This window comes from Ascaphus truei, chromosome 4 (assembly GCF_040206685.1).
Source record: "Ascaphus truei isolate aAscTru1 chromosome 4, aAscTru1.hap1, whole genome shotgun sequence".
Lineage (NCBI taxonomy): Eukaryota > Metazoa > Chordata > Amphibia > Anura > Ascaphidae > Ascaphus > Ascaphus truei.
Window position 1 is genome coordinate 386,908,562 of NC_134486.1, and position 20,467 is coordinate 386,929,028.

General features: G+C 39.7%; 1 protein-coding gene across 2 annotated transcripts in view; it reads left to right on the plus strand.

Moving 5' to 3' along the window:
* The window catches only part of LOC142493850 (adhesion G protein-coupled receptor F5-like), a 179,958-nt gene that overhangs the window by 153,002 nt on the left and 6,489 nt on the right, over positions 1 to 20,467 (plus strand). For both annotated transcript variants that reach the window (XM_075598501.1, XM_075598500.1), the window contains exons 10-17: positions 161 to 367; positions 1,376 to 1,531; positions 6,997 to 7,175; positions 9,462 to 9,635; positions 14,117 to 15,475; positions 18,697 to 18,738; positions 18,851 to 18,910; positions 19,921 to 19,987. In XM_075598501.1, the coding sequence (XP_075454616.1) occupies positions 161 to 367; positions 1,376 to 1,531; positions 6,997 to 7,175; positions 9,462 to 9,635; positions 14,117 to 15,475; positions 18,697 to 18,738; positions 18,851 to 18,910; positions 19,921 to 19,987 (2,244 nt within the window). The remainder of the gene's footprint in view (positions 1 to 160; positions 368 to 1,375; positions 1,532 to 6,996; positions 7,176 to 9,461; positions 9,636 to 14,116; positions 15,476 to 18,696; positions 18,739 to 18,850; positions 18,911 to 19,920; positions 19,988 to 20,467) is intronic.

Below are 20,467 nucleotides of genomic sequence, written 5' to 3' on the forward strand. Positions count from 1 at the left end.
GGGGTGTACTTAATACTTAAAACTGAAGTTGAGAACCTCTGCACTAATGCTAAAAAGCGTAAAATAAAAAAAACTCTTTGCTTCAATTTTGCTACACAATTGGTTGTGCATTAACCTTTTACATTTTTTTTTATGTTTCTATATTTTTTGTTGTTGCCAGGATTGTACCGTTGCTTGATGAATGATTTCTCGGCTGTATATGTTGCAAATACAAGTTTAAAAATCCAGCCGTTGGATGTCAATATATTGAAGACTGGTGCTCTCTGTGACGGTGTTGAAGTCCCTGTGCTGAGCTGCTGCACTGAAGGGGGTATTGGATCACTTCTTCAACTTACTTGCCAAGTTTTTGGGCCGGAAAATATTCAAGGTAGGTAAAATGTATATATTAATGGATCAAAAGTTAGCTGCATGAAATAGCTGCAAATTAAAGAGAAAACGTGTGTCAACCATAATGAAACAAAATCATGCAATCGATTAAAGATGTGAGAAGCGGTGTCACAGTTTAAGCCAAGACTAGAAATAAGCTGCTCACCGCGGAGTAAGGAAAATAGCAAAATAAAGCAAAGTGCTTTCACTAAACATCTCCCAACAAACACCATTCACATGAAATTCAGTTCAAAGTCGCCAAACTTAGTGAGCAACAAAAAAAAAAAGTTTGTGAAATATTGCTATTTTAGGAACATTTAAAAAAGGGTGCTTTCTTGCAAAATCCGGGAATTATTTTGTAAGGAACCAGGGTAGTTTGGAACAATCCATACAAATAATCAATGCAAAAAGTAAAGTGCTCATTTATTTAAGTCTCTCAGTTGCAAAACTGGCGCAAAAATGTGACTGTCTTTTCCTTGATCAATTTGGGGCCGTTTTTAACTCTTCAATAAGTGACCTCAAAGTGTTGCTTTTGCATCAATCATAAGCACTTCAAAAATCACCCGCTCTAGTCCAATAAAATTACTTTTTTTTTTTAAATATGGGGCTCAGTAGTAAGCTCCTTGAGAGTACAGTATGTTCTTGTGATTGCAGAAAATGTACGAAACTTAGAGGGATACTGTTGGTGTCAGAGGGTGTTATCTGCTAAAGACTCCCAGCTGCAAAACCTATGTATTTTTTTGACAGAAATACAAGATCAATAAAGTGACGCATGACGGCGCTGAGTTTGAGGCATCTCATTATAATCGGTGCGTCATATAAGTCCTCCCGATCTCCTCCTAATGAGACGCCCCAAGCTTGAAGCAAAGGCCGTGATAACATTGGCACAAAGAGACACATTTTGCTACCATTTGGCCTTGATACATTCCTCTGAATCTCTTGGAACCCAATACTTCTCTTAAGGCAGCTGGATTTCCACGGAAATGATGACTTAACTATTTTGTTACAGGATTCTCATCTGCAGATGCAAATTGTTGGACGTACAAAGTCAGCGCAAGTCCAGAGATCTGCCCAGGTGGACTGCAAGCCACCTATAACTGTGTGTGCAGCTCGTCATATGGAGCAGCAAGGAGCCAACAAGTTAATGTGGCATTTTATCGAACTGGTAAGCAATATATGTATATATGGGGGATTATTTACAAAGGCAATAGTTGGGGAAACCAACCCAATTTTGTTCTTTTAAATTATAATTACGTTTACCTTTGTTTTGACACTGCTTCATTTATCATCTTGGATGTTCAATTCAACCAAATTGATGTGTGACTTGTTTTTACACAATGTGCGTTATGTTGAGAAACAACGTGACAAATCCCTCCATCGTACAGAAAATACAAGTACCACCGAGCTAGGAAGCATTGTATGCTGAGGGATTGTGGGAGAGGCATGTCTGTGGACCTGTCGGAGACATGTGAATGTGCATATAAGTGGTATTTTTATGGAGTTGTTTTTAACATCGTTTTTTAATTCTACGTCCACCGGGGGTCCATTTACTAGGGTCTTCCTGCTGCAAAACAGGGGGCAAAGCCAGAGCAAAAAAATAGCACCACGTGTATCACAGATAAGCACTCGGTTTGCAAACAATTGGATTTTTTCCTTTGCTAAATCTGGTGCAATTCGGTTGCATTGGGTTTGCCAAGTTTTAAAGCTAGGGGACTTTAGTGAATAACCTCCAGACTGGGTTATATTTATCAGTAATCAAATAGGAAAAAATTGAACTGCTCACCTCTACATATATTGCGGTCCTATGGATAGTAAGGTAGGTGCATAGAGGGTATAACATATATAAACAAGTGAACTCAAATAGAATTGAGTAAAGCACCCTATTCATTTGCACTCTTACCCTATAGTGTAATATATTGCTCCTAATAACCAAGAGGCTACGCACTGTTCCCTGTCAGGTTATGGAACTGACGAAAAAACAAAAAATTCTTTAATACATCAAGACCACGAAAGGTATTTAATCCATGTGGAGTTGTGGGTCAGATTTATAGACGATATCCTACTCATTTGGAGTGGGACTGAAGATTTGTTGAAGGAATTTATCCAAAGCCTAAATAAGAACAAACAAAATCTCATTCTAACATATCAGTTGAGTAAAATTCAATTGGATTTCCTCGATATTACCATATCGAAAAACGACATGGGTGGGCTGGCAACTAGCATATTTAGAAAACCTACCTCTACCAACAAGCTACTTATGGCAAATAGCCACCATCCTAGGCACATTACGGATAATATTCTGATAGGACAGTTCCTTCGCCTTAGAAGGAACTGTTCCTCTTTATCCGAATTTAAGCTACAAGCCAAAGAAATGACAATAAGGTTCAAGGAAAGGGGCTACACAAATAAAATCATAAAGAAGGCCTACTATCGGGCACTCACATCTGAAAGAACAGTACTACTCGCTAATAAAAAAAGAGACAACAACGGATAACATAATAAGGTTTATTGGCAAATACAGCAGCCAATCACATGAGCTGAGACAGATTCTGCAACAGCATTGGCATGTCTTACAGGAAGATGAGGACTTGTGCAAAGTTCTCCCCATAACTCCGAGCATGTGTTGGAAACGCAGTGGCAACATTAGGGACAGACTTGTCCATAGTCATTTCCAAAGCAAACCAAATAAAACCTGGTTGGGAGAAAAACCATTAGGGTATTACAAATGCATGAGATGTAAAGCATGTCCTGTTATGAGAAATGCAAAAACGTTCATGATTCTGACACAAACACAAACTTATCCAATTAAAGAATTTATTAATTGTGAAACCTGCGGTGTTATTTATCTTATGACATGTGAGTGTGGGAAGCGTTGTGTAGGGAAAACACACAGAGCATTTAAAACCCGTGTCCTTGAACATATTGGTAACATCAGGAATTCGGTAGATACCCCATTAGCCAGACATGTTATTGAATTTCACCAAGGTAATCCCAATGTTATGAGTTTCATTGCCATTGAACATATTCAGCGAAATCCACGAGGAGGAGATTGGGACAAAACACTTGTCCAAAGAGAAAGTAGTCGTTGGATATTTTTGTTACAGTCCCAGTCACCCTCTGGACTCAATGAGGGATTTCTGTATTCAGCATACCTTCATTAAATGATACAAGTACAAAGGATTACTGATATGGAAAAACACAAAAAAAAAACTCCCTCCCCCCACCAGTGGCTACACAGCTGTTACTTTTTGGTAAAAGACGAGTGGGTTACATTGTGGCACTTTGCATTGCCTATTTCATCCTCATACAGGCATTTGCAGTGTATATTCACTATATTGTGTCTATAGAGTTTACACGTGTGATATTTGAGTCTCGGCAGGCTATTGGCTGCTATGCTTCAAGTATTGCCTGTTTGACATTTAATAGCCTATTACATTGTGGCACTTTGCATTGCCTAGTTTATCCCCATACAGACATTTGCAGTGTATGTTCACTATATTGTGTCTACAGAGGTTACATATGTGATATTAGAGTTTCAGCAGGCTATTGGCTACTATGCTTCATGTATTGCCTGTTTGATATTTAATAGCCTATATACTTCGATGGTAATGCCAAGATAAAACTGGTAGAAATATGTGTTGTCTAAACAGACACCTCATATACAGTTCATCTATTTATGACAACATACATGCTTACTACGTGTGGACTTTAACCCATTATATATCACATGGTGTAACTCCAGCTTAAACAGCAACACCCTGTTTGTTGCATAGGCATACCGCAGAGTCTTTGAGACCGTAGAAGGGGGAAGATAATTTTCTGTCTGCAGAAACCATGCAGTAACTTATCAGAACTTCCACAATTTCCCTTCTCCACCGCTCCCACATGGGGATTTTAAACAATTTTTTTAAAACCTTATTTTACTATTGAATGTGATTATTAGATGTATTAAAGAATTTTTTGTTTTTTCGTCGGTTCCATACCCTGACAGGGAACAGTGCGTAGCCTCTTGGTTATTAGGAGCAATATATTACACTATAGGGTAAGAGTGCAAATGAATAGGGTGCTTTACTCAATTCTATTTGAGTTCACTTGTTTTTATATTTATCAGTACCCTGGCAGCAAAAAGGATGCAAAAAACAGAACCAGATTTATCGCAGGAAAAATCCCATAGCTTTCAGTGGGATTTTTTTTGGGGGGATACTGTGCTGTTTTTGCACTCGGAGAATGTAATAAATGAAGCCGTATTTCGCCCATCAGTTCTGAGGCAGAAAAGGACGATTGATAACTGAACCTTTTATTTGCCGCGTCCATCTGACTTGTTATTATTTGATTGTATTTCTAAGTTGTGCTAGGGCAGGGGTGGAAAACTTCAAGGGCCACCAACAGGTCAGGTTTTATGTATATCGCTGCTTGAGCACAGGCGGCTCAGTCAATAACTAAGCCACTGATTGAGCCACCTGTGCTGAAGCAGGGATATCCGTAACTGGCCTGTTGGTGGTCATTCAGGACTGAAGTTGGCCACCCCTGTGCTAGGAGGTTATCAAAGTCTCCCAGGTGCAAAACTAGGGCAAAACTGGTGCAATAGAACGGAGCCAGATTTATTATTATCCCACTGATTTCACTGGAAATCGCTTCCTTTGATACATTTGGTGCACCCGTTTTGCCTTAGTTTTGCAGCTAGGAGACTTTGTAAAGTAGCCAATGAAGCACCGAGGCCTAAGGCCTGGGACATAGTAAGTCCAAGCTCGTTGAGGCGGGCTTAGCCTCGCTGAGCAGAGGCACAAACCCCCTGCATCTGTCATCAGCGCGGCTATTGTTTCCCCCTCCGCATGCGTGCTGATGCGTGTGGAGGCTCTGAAACTTTGCCGAGACAGGCAAGTTTCAAATTTGCCGCTCTGGGAAGCGATGTGAGCGGTCACGTGACCGCTCACATCCAATGGGAGCGAGGGACTAGCCCCGCCTCCCGCTCCGCTTCCTGGTACACCTCCGCTCCGCCTCTGCTCAGCCTCCGCCCCGCACCCAGAGCGCGCTCACTGCCTCGCCTGCAGGGACAGGAAAAAGCTCAATTTTCAGCAGGCGAGGCAGAGCAGGAGCGCGGCTCAGCGAGTTTCAAGTAACTATATCCCAGGCCTAAGAAGGATTGTTTTATAGTTGACGCTCGTGCACGTGACACTTTTTGTGTGTACAGGTCCGTGCTGTGAGCGACAGGCTATGACGTGCGTGTGTGTATATGTGTGTGTGTCTATATGTATATGTGTGTGTGTATATGTGTGTGTGTGTGTGTACATGTGTGTGTATGTGTGTGTGTATATGTATATGTATGTGTACGTGTGTATATGTATATGTGTGTGTGTGTATGTGTATAGATTGTTTGAAAGTTAATAATTAATTATATAATATTTAAAAAATAAAAAAAAAACAGATATGTTGTGAGAATAAATAATTTATTAACATAACATGTGCAACTTTGATAAATATACATACACATACACACACACACACACACACACAGACACACATATATACACATACATACATACATTGCAGACTCTGAGCGACAGCAGCGTGAAAAGATTAATTTCCGAGTTTTTCCCCCAATCGGCCGGCTCCACGCTCACTACAGTGCGCGGTCCTAGTATAGAACGGCTGGCTAACCACAGCCAATAATAAGGGCCGCGCGCACGCACGGCGGAGCAAGCGCGCCCACTATATTACGGGCCTAAGAAGGATTGACTCTATGGGGGTTACTCACTAGGTCTGCCGGCTGTAAAAATGGGGCAAACCCAGTGCTAAATAATAGTACCATACTGTATGTATCAAAGTAATCAATTAAGTTTGTATTTATTGTAGAAAGACAGATGTGCAGTAGATATTCAGACCTCTGTATAGCATAGAAATATGACCTGACTAAAACTATAGTAGCTGCAGAAGATTTCAGCATGTGCTACAGCTACTGGCACTCTGCATTACAACCATATTGGCTAAGTGCTTAATTAGAATCAATGTAGATGCCTAAGAGACATCATTCAGATTTAATGGTTGAGGTGCTCCATAAAGTTGCTAGTTTTAAGACATATGTGGATACAACGGAGCAAGGATTTTTATGGCTTCTTTTTGTGTATTTATGCAATATGTATATAATTTTAAAACAGAAAAAGACATTTAAAAGACGGTTTTAGATGGCAGCAGTCACTGTGTTAATAATGTTTTGTTTGCCAGCTTAGCTGACTCGTATGGTCCAGTTGAGCAAAACCATTCCTCATGCCCATGAGACGATATGTGCATGGTTAGTCTCATGGTAAAATATGTGAACCAACACATATTCCCTCCCTACCCCCCCCCCCCCCCCACCCCGCCATCTCTCCAAAACAGGGGTTCCTAGTTAACCCCCTGGTAACATGCAGATACTCTTCAAAAAGAAGGACTTCTGTTTCAAAAAGAAAGTGGATCTATACGTTTGTATGTAAAAAATACTCCAGGTCTGAAAAAAAAGTACTGGTACTCTGCATCCCCTACCACCACACTTCCAATACTGTTAATAATACAAAGATATGAAATATTAGTACTGTGTTGTTTGTCGTCATCAATATAGAATTTAAGCAAGTTAACTGTTTTTTTTTCCTGCAGGTGCTGCCTGCAATTCAACAGTGGGTATTGGAAATATAGGAGACACAAAAACAGTGTCTTGTCAATCTGAAAATAATGCAGAAACAGGAGTCATAAACTATAAATGCACTGCAAGTGGCTGGGAAGGTATAAGGTCCTGTGTATCTGCAGCTATCAAGAACATTCTCACTCAAATTCCGGTAAGAAAAACACAAGTGCTGCCTGACTAAGAATTCAAATGATACTGTAATTCTAAAAAGAATAAGGGATGCATGATGCTCAAGGGAAGATTAACCCTTTCCATGATAGAGGGACCAGACAAGAACTGCTTAATGTCTGGAGCACTAAGAACTAGATGTATTAAGTCATGCTAAGGCCAACCAATCAGCATGGTTTCCCCCTCCCCCCTCTGGAAGATGTACTGCTACAGGTGTTTGTGGTGCTTGCATAACTGTGAGGGTCCAGGAGAGCAGAGTGGTCTGCGATGTTGTGGGGATAAAGACAGACTTTTGGTGATCTTGATGTTCAACTCAGGGTGTCAGCGCATCCAGCTTCAGTAGACTCCAGTATTCCCAGAGACAGTCTCCCCCAAAACAGACTTCTTTCACACCCCTGCCCAAAAGACTGTAAACTCAGGCAGGGATAAGTGAAAAGGAATGCTTTATTGTTGCAGTCACTGCAGATGTTATACAGCAGATGCAGATGGATATCAGAGGGTCTCAGGCCTCTGGATGGTGCTTGGCTCTCTGGTAGTCATGAGGCCTCTCTTCTCTCCTGGCTCAGTCAGCCCAGGAGGGACTGACTGGCCTGTCTCACTCGCAGCCTAGAGGAGCAGAACACACCTCCTCTCCCTAGGAGGGGTGGACCAGAACTAACTATAATTTGGCACTTCCTTTCTGAGACTCCAGAAGGGGAGGGGACAAGGTCAGTATCATGATTGGCTGTACACAGACCCTAAGTCAACCACTTCTGTCACTCAGAGTCAGCTTGAGGGTGGTCAATGCCCACAGGACAGCCTGTTGCAGCCTATAGCTACTATTGGCTTAAGTGACAGGGGGTAGAGATGCAGTCTGGGCTAGCCTTGCTACAACTTATTCTGAGTAACTGTATTCTTTTAGGGAATATTTCCGTCCCATTCTTTATTAAAAAGCCCCATTTAAAAAAATCTGCCACTCCATGGGTCAAATCTGAACACATTTTACATATATTGGTAAACGGAAGCACCCGAAATCCACAGTGGTATTGTGTATCACACCTTACTTTTTGGGTTGGTGCTCTCCAAAGTACCTAGAAACTATTCAACATGTCATTTTCAGTCTAAATTATACTGATTTCTGCATTTTTAAGTGATTAAAACTCTGTACTGTAAAGACTTTATGAGACAGAACAATCCTATGTGGCCTATGGACTAAAATCATATTTTAATTTGGGTTGTGCGTGAAACTTTTAATGCTGAAAAGTAGTACAAACCTTCATAGAATTAACTTTTTTTAATTTATAAAATGTTTTATGGGCAGGGGGCCCCTTGACCCAGGAAAGCAGTTCCAGATGTTATGTTTGGCAAAAACCAAAACTGTGTTCAAACAGAAGAACCTCATCCAAACCATCAAGCATGGTGGTGGGAGTGTGATGGTTTGGGACTGCTTTGCTGCCTAAGGCCCTGGATGGCTTGCCATCATTGACACAACCATGAATTCTGCATTGTATCAGAAGATTCTAGAGAATGTCAGGCCATCCGTCATGAGCTGAAGCTGAAGTGAAAGTGGGTCATGCATTAAGACAATGATCCTAAACATACAAGCAGATCTACAAAAGAATGGCCGCAGAAGAAGAAATTCCATGTTTTTAGAATTACCTAGTCAAAGTCCAGACTAAAACCCCATCAAAATGTTGTGGCAGAACCTAAAGTGAGCTGTCCATGCATGGAATCCCTCAAAGTCACAGAGTTGAAGCTGTAAGGAGAAATTGGCCACATTTCCTCAAAACCGATGCGAGACTGACCAGCAGTTACAGGAAACGCTTAGCTAAATTGTTGCTGCTCAAGGGGGCGCCACCGGGTACTTTTTCACACATGATTGTTGAATCATTTGTGAATAACTAAATGTTGAAAAAGTATAGTTTTTGTGTCATTTGTTTATCTTTTATTAGGACTTAGATTAAGAGCTAATAACATTTTAGGTTTCAAATACTTGAAATAAGTGCTTCACAAACATTTTCTCGCCACTGTACGTGAGAGACAAAAACCACACAAATTGATTAAGGAAAGTGAAAAAGATGCATTGATTAACAACTTTTTGTTATTGTTGCATTGTTAACACTGAGAAACACTGATTTAAGCAAAACAAGAATCGATTACACCAGGAAAAAAAAAACATATACACAAACACTGATTTTACCACAAAACTATAATACTGAGTATTACGTTTTACCCTTGTGTTTATAATGTGATTTGAATTAGTTATGTATTGTTTATATTTATTTTTCAGGATTTTACCCTCCCTGCGAATCAAGAAAAAATACCTGATGTTCTTATAAATCTTACTAACGCAGTGACTGAGGGGAAAAAAAACATAACTAGTTCAATTGCCAATCTACAACTTGTAGTCGACATACTAACAAGAATTGAAAATGCCACTACAGTAAAGAAGGAAATGATGGAGGTACTGTATGCATACTGTGCTGTACTTTGTGTTATTAACATTGTCTGTCAAACTCTAGGGTAACTATCACATACGGCACACCTGTGAGAACGTGATTTGTATATGTGATAAGTGTTAATACACACAGCTATCTAGCTAATACATCCTTCACCTCACAAGGTTCTTCAAATTAATAATATCTCCCCTCAAGCGTTCCCAATATATCATTTGTCATGAACGACACACCTGTGAGCACGTGACTTATAAATGTGACCAAGTCTAATACATACAGCTAACTAGCTGACTCACCTTCACCTGTGCACAGGTCCCTCAAATTCATTTCTATCCCAAATCCGTACACAATATATCTTTAATCCGCTACCTCCACCAAAGGAATATCAGAATATTAATTTGCAGAGTCTTTTGGTCTATGAAAACTATGCACTTAACACACACAAATCTGTTGTAGCAAAATGTGTCTGAAAAATGTAAATTGCTCTGTACACAGCATACAACAGTTCAAATCAGAGTCCTAATACTGGTAATTACTTATTGAAGTTTAGATTTAATATACAGAAAGTACAGCGCTCAGGTTACAGATATTTTTTATTACAAGAACATACAGTATAGAAATGCAGACAGTTTCTTAAAATATAAGGATTAAACAAACAGAATCTATTTTACGTTATCGTATAACATTGTTCAGATCTTTTCCCACAGGGTCATGAGTGAAAATTGAGATTTCACGTGTTCCAGCATGGACACTCCCTTTGTTGAAAACCCATTCATAATTTAAATGCAGGGTTATATTTTAAATTGCATTCATTGAAACCCTACTGACCCACCATCTGGGTGGGTTCTCAATCCACTCCCTCTCATCAATCTCTAATGAAAGTTTACGGTTTAAGAAAAAAAAATATTTTGCCTTTTAAACTTTGCCTCAATATATAAAAGACTTCATAACTTTGTTTCTATAATACTTAGGTAAATGGCATCTTCACTGTTGCGTCTGTGTACTGAATATGCACGTCTGAATGTGAAATATGACAACCAAACTTCTATTTTTGCATGTGAAACAAATATCTGTCCTTTGCACCACCTAATCATGAACTGTTGATGTTTGGCATAATTGTATTTGTCTCATTGCAACTGTTACAAATATCTATTTGTTTATTCTTGTGAATTGCTGTCGGGCCCAGATATTTCACATTTAGTAAACGTACACACCTTTGGACTGTCATCTTGGCCACAAACCCCTGATATGTTACAGATAACCCAAAGAATGCATTTCAAGGTACATATAAAAGGTTTCCATTTATTCTAGTGTCAGGGAAGAATTGCGACAGCTATATTTCAATCTCCCCCCCACCCCCCCCCCTTCCCGCTTGCAAACTTTGGTTATGACCCCAGATACACATAGTCCTATAAAACCCATAAAAATAGTCCAGGTCAGTGGTGTGATCGGCAATAAAACAATTCTTGGATTTTTATGACAATTGGCAAGTCAACATTAACCTCTGAGGTGCCACATTGATTAAAATACGTAATACTGCACTCTCCGCCATATTCATTACATTAACAAATATAGAGTATAATTATTTTATCATACCTGTAGAAAAACCCTGTGAGGTTCAAATGCTTGAATACTATAAACAATATATTACTCTGGGCACGTTTTTGCAATTTTTGCCAGTATTGCTAAACTTTCAAAAGCAAAGGCTGAGTATAGCATATAAAGGTTCATACTAAAGTGAGGAGAAGAATCAGGTGCTGACAGTAACTGGTAGTTTCTGCTCAGGGAAACGTCATGTTGTGAAATATCAGAGTATTTACAAGCATAATCTTGTGAAATATCAGTATTTATTTTGCAGGTACAGACTGTACTGTACATTACAATAAGTTAGTTTAGCCTTTTAATTATGACCCACTTAAATGTTATTAAATATCACTGCAACTCTGAAGTCATATGCTTTTTAATGGTTAACAAAAGCATGCAGTAGTTGTTATTTTCTAGTTGGCGACAGCGGGTTTATTTTAGTAAAGGCGATACTAGTGTAGAAAATCTGACCCAGAAAGATCAAATTCAAAATCCCATTGATTTTGAACGAGTCTTTGATAAATAGCTCTTATAACACATACAACTTTGAAATCATTCAATTACAGAACCTGATATATCCTGTTTTATAGGGGTCCATGCTAAAATGGATAAGAAGTAAAGAATGACACACTGTGAGTGTCCATTTGCATGTCATTACCCAGAATCCCTGGCTGCAGTGGAAGCACTGTTTGCTAAGCGACAATGGGGAAAGACAGGGTTGCAGACATATCAGAGAGATGTGAATGTACCCACAAGTGGTATTTTTATTTGCAGAACCTGATACAGAAGCCCTGCTGGGTGATCTTCTTTATAAAAAAAATGGGACTTACTTCTTAGAACAGGACACCCAGAAATAGTCAGCAACAAGGGATCAAAGAAACTGGATGCTGGCTACTTTTGGGTACTAGGTTTTAAACATAGGCTATTCTTTTCAGCATTGTTTTTGGGCCATGTCTGATTTCTTCCGGCTTGAGTACGTTTTAACTTATTTTTCTTCACAAAATTAGACAAGACTAATTTTTGCCAAAGAAGATCACCCCTGTGACTACCTTTATTAAACTCATAAAATTAAAATAATCATAATCGAAATAATTGTACCAAAACCTTATCATTCTTTTTTTCATTTTCTCACCACACAAATTAAAACTAATACACAACCTGTATCAACTGTCCAAAAGGTAGTGCAGACATCTAATCTAAATTTAGCATAATGTAGGTTGTATTGTATGTTATGTCTTTATTTATATAGCGCCATTAATGTACATAGCGCTTCACAGTAGTAACACACGTGGTAATCAAATAAATAACAGATAATATAAATAACAGGTCATGGGAATAAGTGCTTCAGACATAAAAGTAACATTAAGGAAGAGGAGGCCCTGCTCCGAGGAGCTTACAGTCTAATTGCTAGGTAGGGAGAATGTACTGCTGCGACACACTTTATTCGAGCAAATACCCAGTATGTACCTGGCAGATACCTGGAATGCGCCGCTCCTCACCTCAGACAAGCCCCGTTGCGTTTGCCTTCCCAGCCATGGTTCATGCCTGGCTGACGGGCGGCTGATCTGTTAAATGATAATGATTAGGATTTAATAGGCTGCAATGCTTCGCGTGTCTACCAGATGGCATAAATTCATGAATTGTAATGCAGTATATATATATATACTGTGCAGTATTGCAGCCAGCGGGAATAAAATGCTTCAATCCCTGCCTGGAAAATAACGCAATGCACTCGGGCAGAAAACAGTCACAAACCTCAATACACCCGGGTATATCCGAATTCGTGGGACTAGCCGAGCTCAAATAAAGTGTGTCGCCAGTGTACAGAGACAGTAGGAGGGAGTTCTGGTAAGTGCGTCTGCAGGGGGCTAAGCTTTATGTATCATGTGTTCAGAATATCCACAGTGCTATTCATATGCTTGTTTAAGCAAGTGTATCTTAAGGTGGGTCTTAAAGGTGGATAGAGTGGGTGCTGGTCGGGTATTGAGGGGAAGGGCATTCCAGAGGTGCGGGGCAGTCAGTGAAAAAGGTTTAAGGCGGGAGAGGGCTTTAGATACAAAGGGGGTAGAACTTGATGGACGAATGTCTCTTTTCAACCTCTTCTACTATCTAACTATGTAATATAGGAAAAAGGGAATTAGGTGCACTCACTGAATTTATGTAACTGCCTCAGGTGCATCCCCCGCTGGGGAGACCTATAGTACAGGACACATCTTTCTAAAACAAGAAGGAACCGGCGCTCCAGAGGTCTTTATACAACAAAAAAAAAAATACATTTTAATCCACACAGATCGACGTTTCGGTCAAATACACTGACCTTTGTCAATCTTGAAAAAGATCGGTGTACTTGACCGAAATGTCGATCTGTGTGGTTTAGTAGGCTAAACATAAAAGAATCAGGATGTATGCAACTTGGGATGCCCCAACTAAATGAGGACCAAGGAAAACACAAGAGGGAATAAATATGGGTGCTGCAGGTAGAAAAAACCAAGTCAGGGTAACAGCATATGAAGCAAGAGGTAGGCGAGCTCACCAATAGAGGATGCAATAGAATTAGTGCACATAGATCATTTTAATGACTGAACACAGTCATAAAACATCCAACGTTTCGGTGACTAGCCCTTCATCTGATGAAGGTGCTAGTCACCGAAACATTGGAAGTTATATGACTGTGTTCAGTCATTAAAATGATCTATGTGCACTAATTCTATTGCATCCTCTATTGATCTGTGTGGTTTTTAAAATGTCTTTTTTTTTGTATGAAGTCCTCTAGAGTGCCAGTTCCTTCTTGTTTTAGGAAGATGTGTCCTGTACCATGCAACATCGTACATTACACGCAATCAGTGTGAGAAAGGAATGTCTTCAGTAACGAGCTTGGAATTAAGTGCTGTCATTTTCTTTACAGAGCTTCCTTAGCACTGTCAACATTGTTGTGGATAATTCATCTACGAATACTTGGAATCAGATGGGGGAAAACAGAACGATAAAGAGTTCCCAGCTGTTGCAATCTGTGGAGCGTTTTGCAAACAATCTTGAAATTGTCGGTGGAAGTATTTCGGTGGTTAACAACTCAAATGTTCAGTTATTGGGTATCGTTAAAACGGATTCGACCCTTAGCTACAATAAGGTCTTCAACTTTTCTCAGTCAAGTAATTTGACAGGCAATGTCTTAATTGAAAAATCTCAACTGGAAACTATAGAGACAAATGCCACAATTATAAGCATAGCGTATTCCACGTTGAAGGACATTTTACCAGATCGTGCTAATGCGTCTGTGAATGGTTTAGTCATGACAACAATAGTGAGGAGAAATTCAAGTAAGCCATTTCAGATTTCAATGAGCTTCAAAAAAAGCAATAAAACACTGAATAAAGCTCAGTGTGTTTTCTGGAACTTTGACCTCAAAGATTGGGACAATACTGGGTGCAGTGCTACAAATGGTACAGACGAAGTTAATTGCACATGCAACCACTTGACGTCATTCTCTATTCTAATGTCATATGATGAAGTGGATGATCAAATATTGGACATAATAACTTACATTGGCGTGGGAATTTCCATGCTCAGCTTGATCATTTGCATCGTAGTAGAAGCCACCGTATGGATATCGGTGACTAAAAACAAAACGTCTTACATGCGCCACGTTTGCTTGGTGAACATTGCGGTCTCGCTCCTGATTGCCAATATTTGGTTTATCATTGGGGCAGTCGTGAGGCCAAAAACTCCTGGAGCCATCTCAGATGCTTGTGTGGCTACAACCTTTTTTAGCCACATGTTTTACCTCTCTGTGTTTTTTTGGATGCTAACGATGGGACTTATACTCTTCTATCGCCTAGTCTATGTTTTGCATGACATGAGTAAAACCACCATGATGGCAATATCCTTTTTTCTGGGCTACGGATGCCCCCTCATTATATCAGTAATTACAGTGGCCGTCACCCATCCGAACAAAAGCTACACCGCAGAAAACTTTTGCTGGCTGAACACTAAGAAGAGCAAAGCATTCATAGCTTTTGTAGTGCCAGCCTTATCAATTCTACTGGTGAATTTCATCATTTTGTTCGTAGTCATAGTTAAACTTCTCAGGCCTTCCATCGGAGACAAACCAAGAAAGGAGGAGAAAAGCACCTTGATAAAAATAGCGAAAAGCATTGCAATCTTAACGCCACTTTTAGGCCTCACCTGGGGATTTGGAATTGGAACAGTTGTAGAGAATTCTCCCAGAGTACTCCATGGCATTTTCGCGGCACTTAACTCGCTTCAGGTAAGTGATATTTATACATAATATTTGTGCGTTCGTCATGTACACAGCTGGAGAAACCTGCAATAAAAATCAGAGTTATTATTGCATTATTATTAGTAGTAGTAGTAATACTATTTAAAACCAGAGACAAAACATGAAACACAGACAGAACTCAGTGCACATCCAGTGAAACTTATACACGGTACAGTGCCTAAATATATATGTATAGATATCAATTAAGTAAAATGGTCTTTTAGTTTAACATTTTGGCCAAAGTGTTGTAAGCCCTTGAGCCACTACACGGCAGACCACGTCTCAAGGGTCCTTAACACTAATTTAAATTCTTAATAACCTGTGTATTACCAGGAAGAATGATTTATAATAAATCTGTCAAAATTAGTTGCATAGTTCTAAGTCTGATTGAAGCTCTTATTAACCTGTACATTACCAGGAAAAGCACTCTGTATTAGATTTGTCACAATCAAACTGCAAGCAAGCAAATTCCCCTGAGAGTGGGAGATGCACTGGAGTGAGCTTTTAACCATTTAAATGTGGGAGGGGGTGAGCTTCAATTAGGTAGGGGGAGGTAGGTGTCCTATATGTATTAGTAATACTAATAATATTTCTTTTATATTACAAAGAGTGTTTCTACTAAAGTTACATACACCTAAAATATATGTATGATTGACATCAAATATTATGATCAAACATAAGAATTTACAAGATCCAATTCTATGGTACTGGATATGAATTACTGTATTTATGTGGCTTTGATGTGAAAGTGATAATTGCAGTACATACTATATTTCATAGCAATAATGTGATCCATATAAAGATGATATGTGATCCACGTTTAAATAGATATGTGTATAAGGTAAGCCAACTATTCGGGCATCAAAACCAAAGTCCGATTTCACTTGCAGAGCTTATTGCCATTTCTTAGTAATCGAGCAAAGTACTTTACCTCAAAGCAAGGAACCTGCTCTGGACCCTTCAACTAATGACACATAACAGACACAGTTTCTGCCCTTTTACCCGCGTGCTTTGCTCTAAAGATTAGTTCCACATAAGATGAAATTGCCGGCATTTACAATCTCTGTGCCCTCATGATGTACCAGGTATATTATGGGCAAATGCTAACTTTTTAGGGGGTGATCAGGTGGACAGAGCAGCCAGCCGCATGGAAATATAAGTTGAGCATTGGGGACCCAGCCATGTCACGGGAGCAATCCCTCGTCATTTCATCATTTAAGTATATTCATTTAGCAGATTCTGGCTTACATGTGAAAACCTCAGTACCAACATACTGTACTGCTGCAGCGGCCGTAATTTTAAAACTTCGCCCAGTGTACCGCTCGGAATACCCCTGTCATGGCGCGTGATGTTTTCAACTGTACAGCCATTGACTCGGGTTTGTATCGTGTGCAGAAAATTGCATTTTAGTGTTGTCTGCAATACCGTCTTGAAACACAAGTGGGCGATCGCGAGTTGTTGTCTTAAAAATCTAATAGCAATCCAACCTACACAGTACAGCCGTACGTACAGTTCTGCAAGTCTGTGTGTGTGTGTGTACAGTAATTTGAAGATTTATATTTGAAGCAGAGATTAACATTACGAGTTCATACTGTATAGTCTGAGGCTCCTTAGCCATACACAGATTAAAAATATGATTAAAATATGATTAAAAATACAGAAGAGCCAACGACGACGGCTCCGTGATCTTTTACAAATACGGTCGATACAGCTGTAGAATATACACAATATTCTGCTTGAAGTACTGATTAGGAACTCAAACATATATATGGGGGATTGATGCATTAAAGATCAGTACATCCAGCTGCAGTGCAAGTGATCAGGGATCAGGTTCAACTTTTAGTAGGTCCTTTGAACACAAAATCCCTGTTTATCAAAATGTGTCCAAAACAGAAACCTATTGAATAATATCTTAATAAGTTAATGAAAGAGGTGAAGTACAGTATACATAACTTGCACAATGCATTGACCAGCTATGTGGGTCTGTCTTTAACTCTTTTGCCTAGATTCACTATGCGTCGATGCAGCTTATCCCACCCAGATAAAACGTTAACTGCTATTAAGATGAGAAGCAGCTACCCGCTGGCCTGGGCTGCAATACTACACATCAGCGCTTAGTGACATCCCTCCACCTGCCTCTCTCACATGAAAGCCCTCCACCTGCCTCTCACATGAAACCCTCCCCCTGCCTCTTTCACCAGAAACATGCACTTGGACAGACACATCATGGAAGGCCTTCACATATCCATCAGCACTCACACTCATACTGTACTGTATATAGTCAAGAGGGAGCATTTCACTTCTGGAAAAGAATCCAGAAAAGTTTAACATGATGGACTTTCAGATAACCTTTAGGGTGACTTCTGATTTACTGGCTGCACTTCTGCTCATGCCTTAGGATAGGGGGTGCTCAACTCTACTCCTCCAGAACCCCTAACAGGTCAGATTTTCAGGATATCCCAGCTTCAGCACAGGTGGCTCAATCAGTCCCGCTTCAGCAAAGGTGGTTTAATCAGTCCCTGCTTCAGCACAGGTGTTTCAATCAGTGGCTCAGTCTTTGACTGAGCCACTGATTGAGCCACCTGTGCTGAAGCTGGGATGTCCTGAAAACCTGACCTGTTGGGGGTTCTTAAGTACTGCCTTAGTACTTGAGTAATTATTACCAAGTCTCATTCACAAAAATCACAACATGCAGCTATATTATGTACGGTACCAGAATGCCCTATGACGTTCAAACTAAGATTTTTCCCACAATATAGCAAAGGGAAAGCAGCATTAAAAACTCTTTCATTCTCCTTTAGTAAAGACATTCATATACTGAACACTTATTATAATAGGTGGGAAAAGACCAAATGATCTAATCGGATACATTGCTAACTAAAACTTAATTTGAAGTACACACGCGACAAAGCACATTATGAAAGTCAGTGGATGGCGCTATTCCCATTTCCATACTTCCCCAATTCAAGTGAATAAATGTTGCATGCATTTACTATTAGATTTGTATTATTATGGCATATCCACTGTTAGACTCCAACTGTTAAATCCCAACCTACTGTATGTGAATGGATAAAATAACTGGGACAATATTCTTTACAGTAGCAAGAATAACCACTCTTGTTGGACATGAATACTGTATATCAAAATTCATAGTAAAAGCCTGTTGTTTGTATAAAAGAAACTCAAAATTATTTACACATTTATTTCAGGGGCTATTTATTTTGCTGTTTGGGTGTTTGCTGGATAAGAAGGTAAGATCCAAAACCCGCTCTATAACTGTTTAATTTAGTTTGATACTGATACAGAAACAGAGTGGATTTAAAGACCATTTAATCTTTCTGTTTGATGTCTTTTATAATACAGGTACGAGATGCTTTGCTCAGAAGACTCTCACTATCTAGATGGACTTCACAGCAGACAAAGGTATAAAACTGTTAAATAAAATAACCCATGAGAGAATCAGCTCCTTAATCCTTTGAGTGTTCAAGGATGTAGCTGCTACATCATGAGGTCTGGAGCTCAAGAGTCCCCATAATGTAGGAGCTATGTCACAAGCTAATTGCTCATTTTAACTTATCGTTTACTACGTTTGTTATTAACTTCAGCCTTCCCACTAGCATACCAACCAAAACATAGATATGGAACCCCTGTTTCCCATCAAAGTAAGGGTATTTTTGTTCTGTGATTTCCCCATCCTCCGTGTTCCATTGCACACCTTGAAAAGTACTGGGATCAATAAGTTACAAACTTTGCATACAAATAGGAAGCAGGTCCATCTTATCGCAATGATCTTTTTATCCCCTTGGATGTCCGAGGATGTAGCTGCTATATCATGAGGTCTGGCGCTTCAGGGACCCCACGAGGTAGCAGCAACGTCACAATCTAATTACTCATTCTTGTAGGGGAGATCGCATTCTCCTGTTGAGTTAAGAATGCGATCTTGCAAGATGAAGAACAGAAGAGGACTCCCCCCTCTTTCATGCCAGCATCAGTGATGCTACAATCGTGAACGCTTCGTAGAAGCGGTTATGTGATCGGGCATGCCAGAGGGGCACTCTGTTGTCGGGGACCCCTTCAGTACTCAAAGGGTTAGGTGCATTTGTAGACCCAATACATTTTGTAATAACAGATGTAGTATTATCCAAATAGCTCATCCTTCTTCTGCCATCACAAATAACACGTTAAGCTTTGAAAAGGCAGAACTAATCTTCCAAAAATCTTGAGTGCTGCATGCAAACACAGTTATATTTGTAACAGCTACTGTACACATCCTGGTCAATAGAGGAAGTGATTTCTTCTGGCTTCATATTTTCAGAAGCTCTATACATTTTATTTAACAAAAACACACCTTTACCTGTTCATTTGCTCAACTTTATTATCTCTATGGGGATGTAACATAATGTTAACCTACTTAATCTTACCTATTTTCACAGACCACCACTGTAAGTTCTTCGGAGACTTCACGCCCTAAAAGAATCATCAACCTATTTGGTAAAAAAGGTATGTACTATATTTCACAGTGGGAGTTCTGGTTGCTGAGATAGTACAGGGGAATCACTGATAAGTTGCAGATCATGAGATCTTGTATTTGTCCAGCCGAACAGCTTGTCCCAATGGGTTTGGAGGATAGTTGGATGTTAGAGGTATGCCACATAAGCCTACAGTACCTAACTAAAATAGATCTCCAAGGAAATTTGTTTGGGTTCTTGTTATCCAGGTTAACAGAGAGGGGTATTTATTTAGTATGTGTTTGTTTATACTGAAACAGAGCAATATAATTTAATGTGTTTTATAATGCATCTTAAAAGAGCAATTCAAGCGCTTTCCCCTCCATTTATTTACATTTTTGTACACAGGATTGAAGGGGGGGAGGGGTCTCCGGTGATGAACCCCATTCATTTCAATTCCAGGGAGCCCCTGCTTCTGAAGATACCTCCGGCTGAGCTAGCTGTACCTCAACGTTTAAAGCTCACGCGTCAT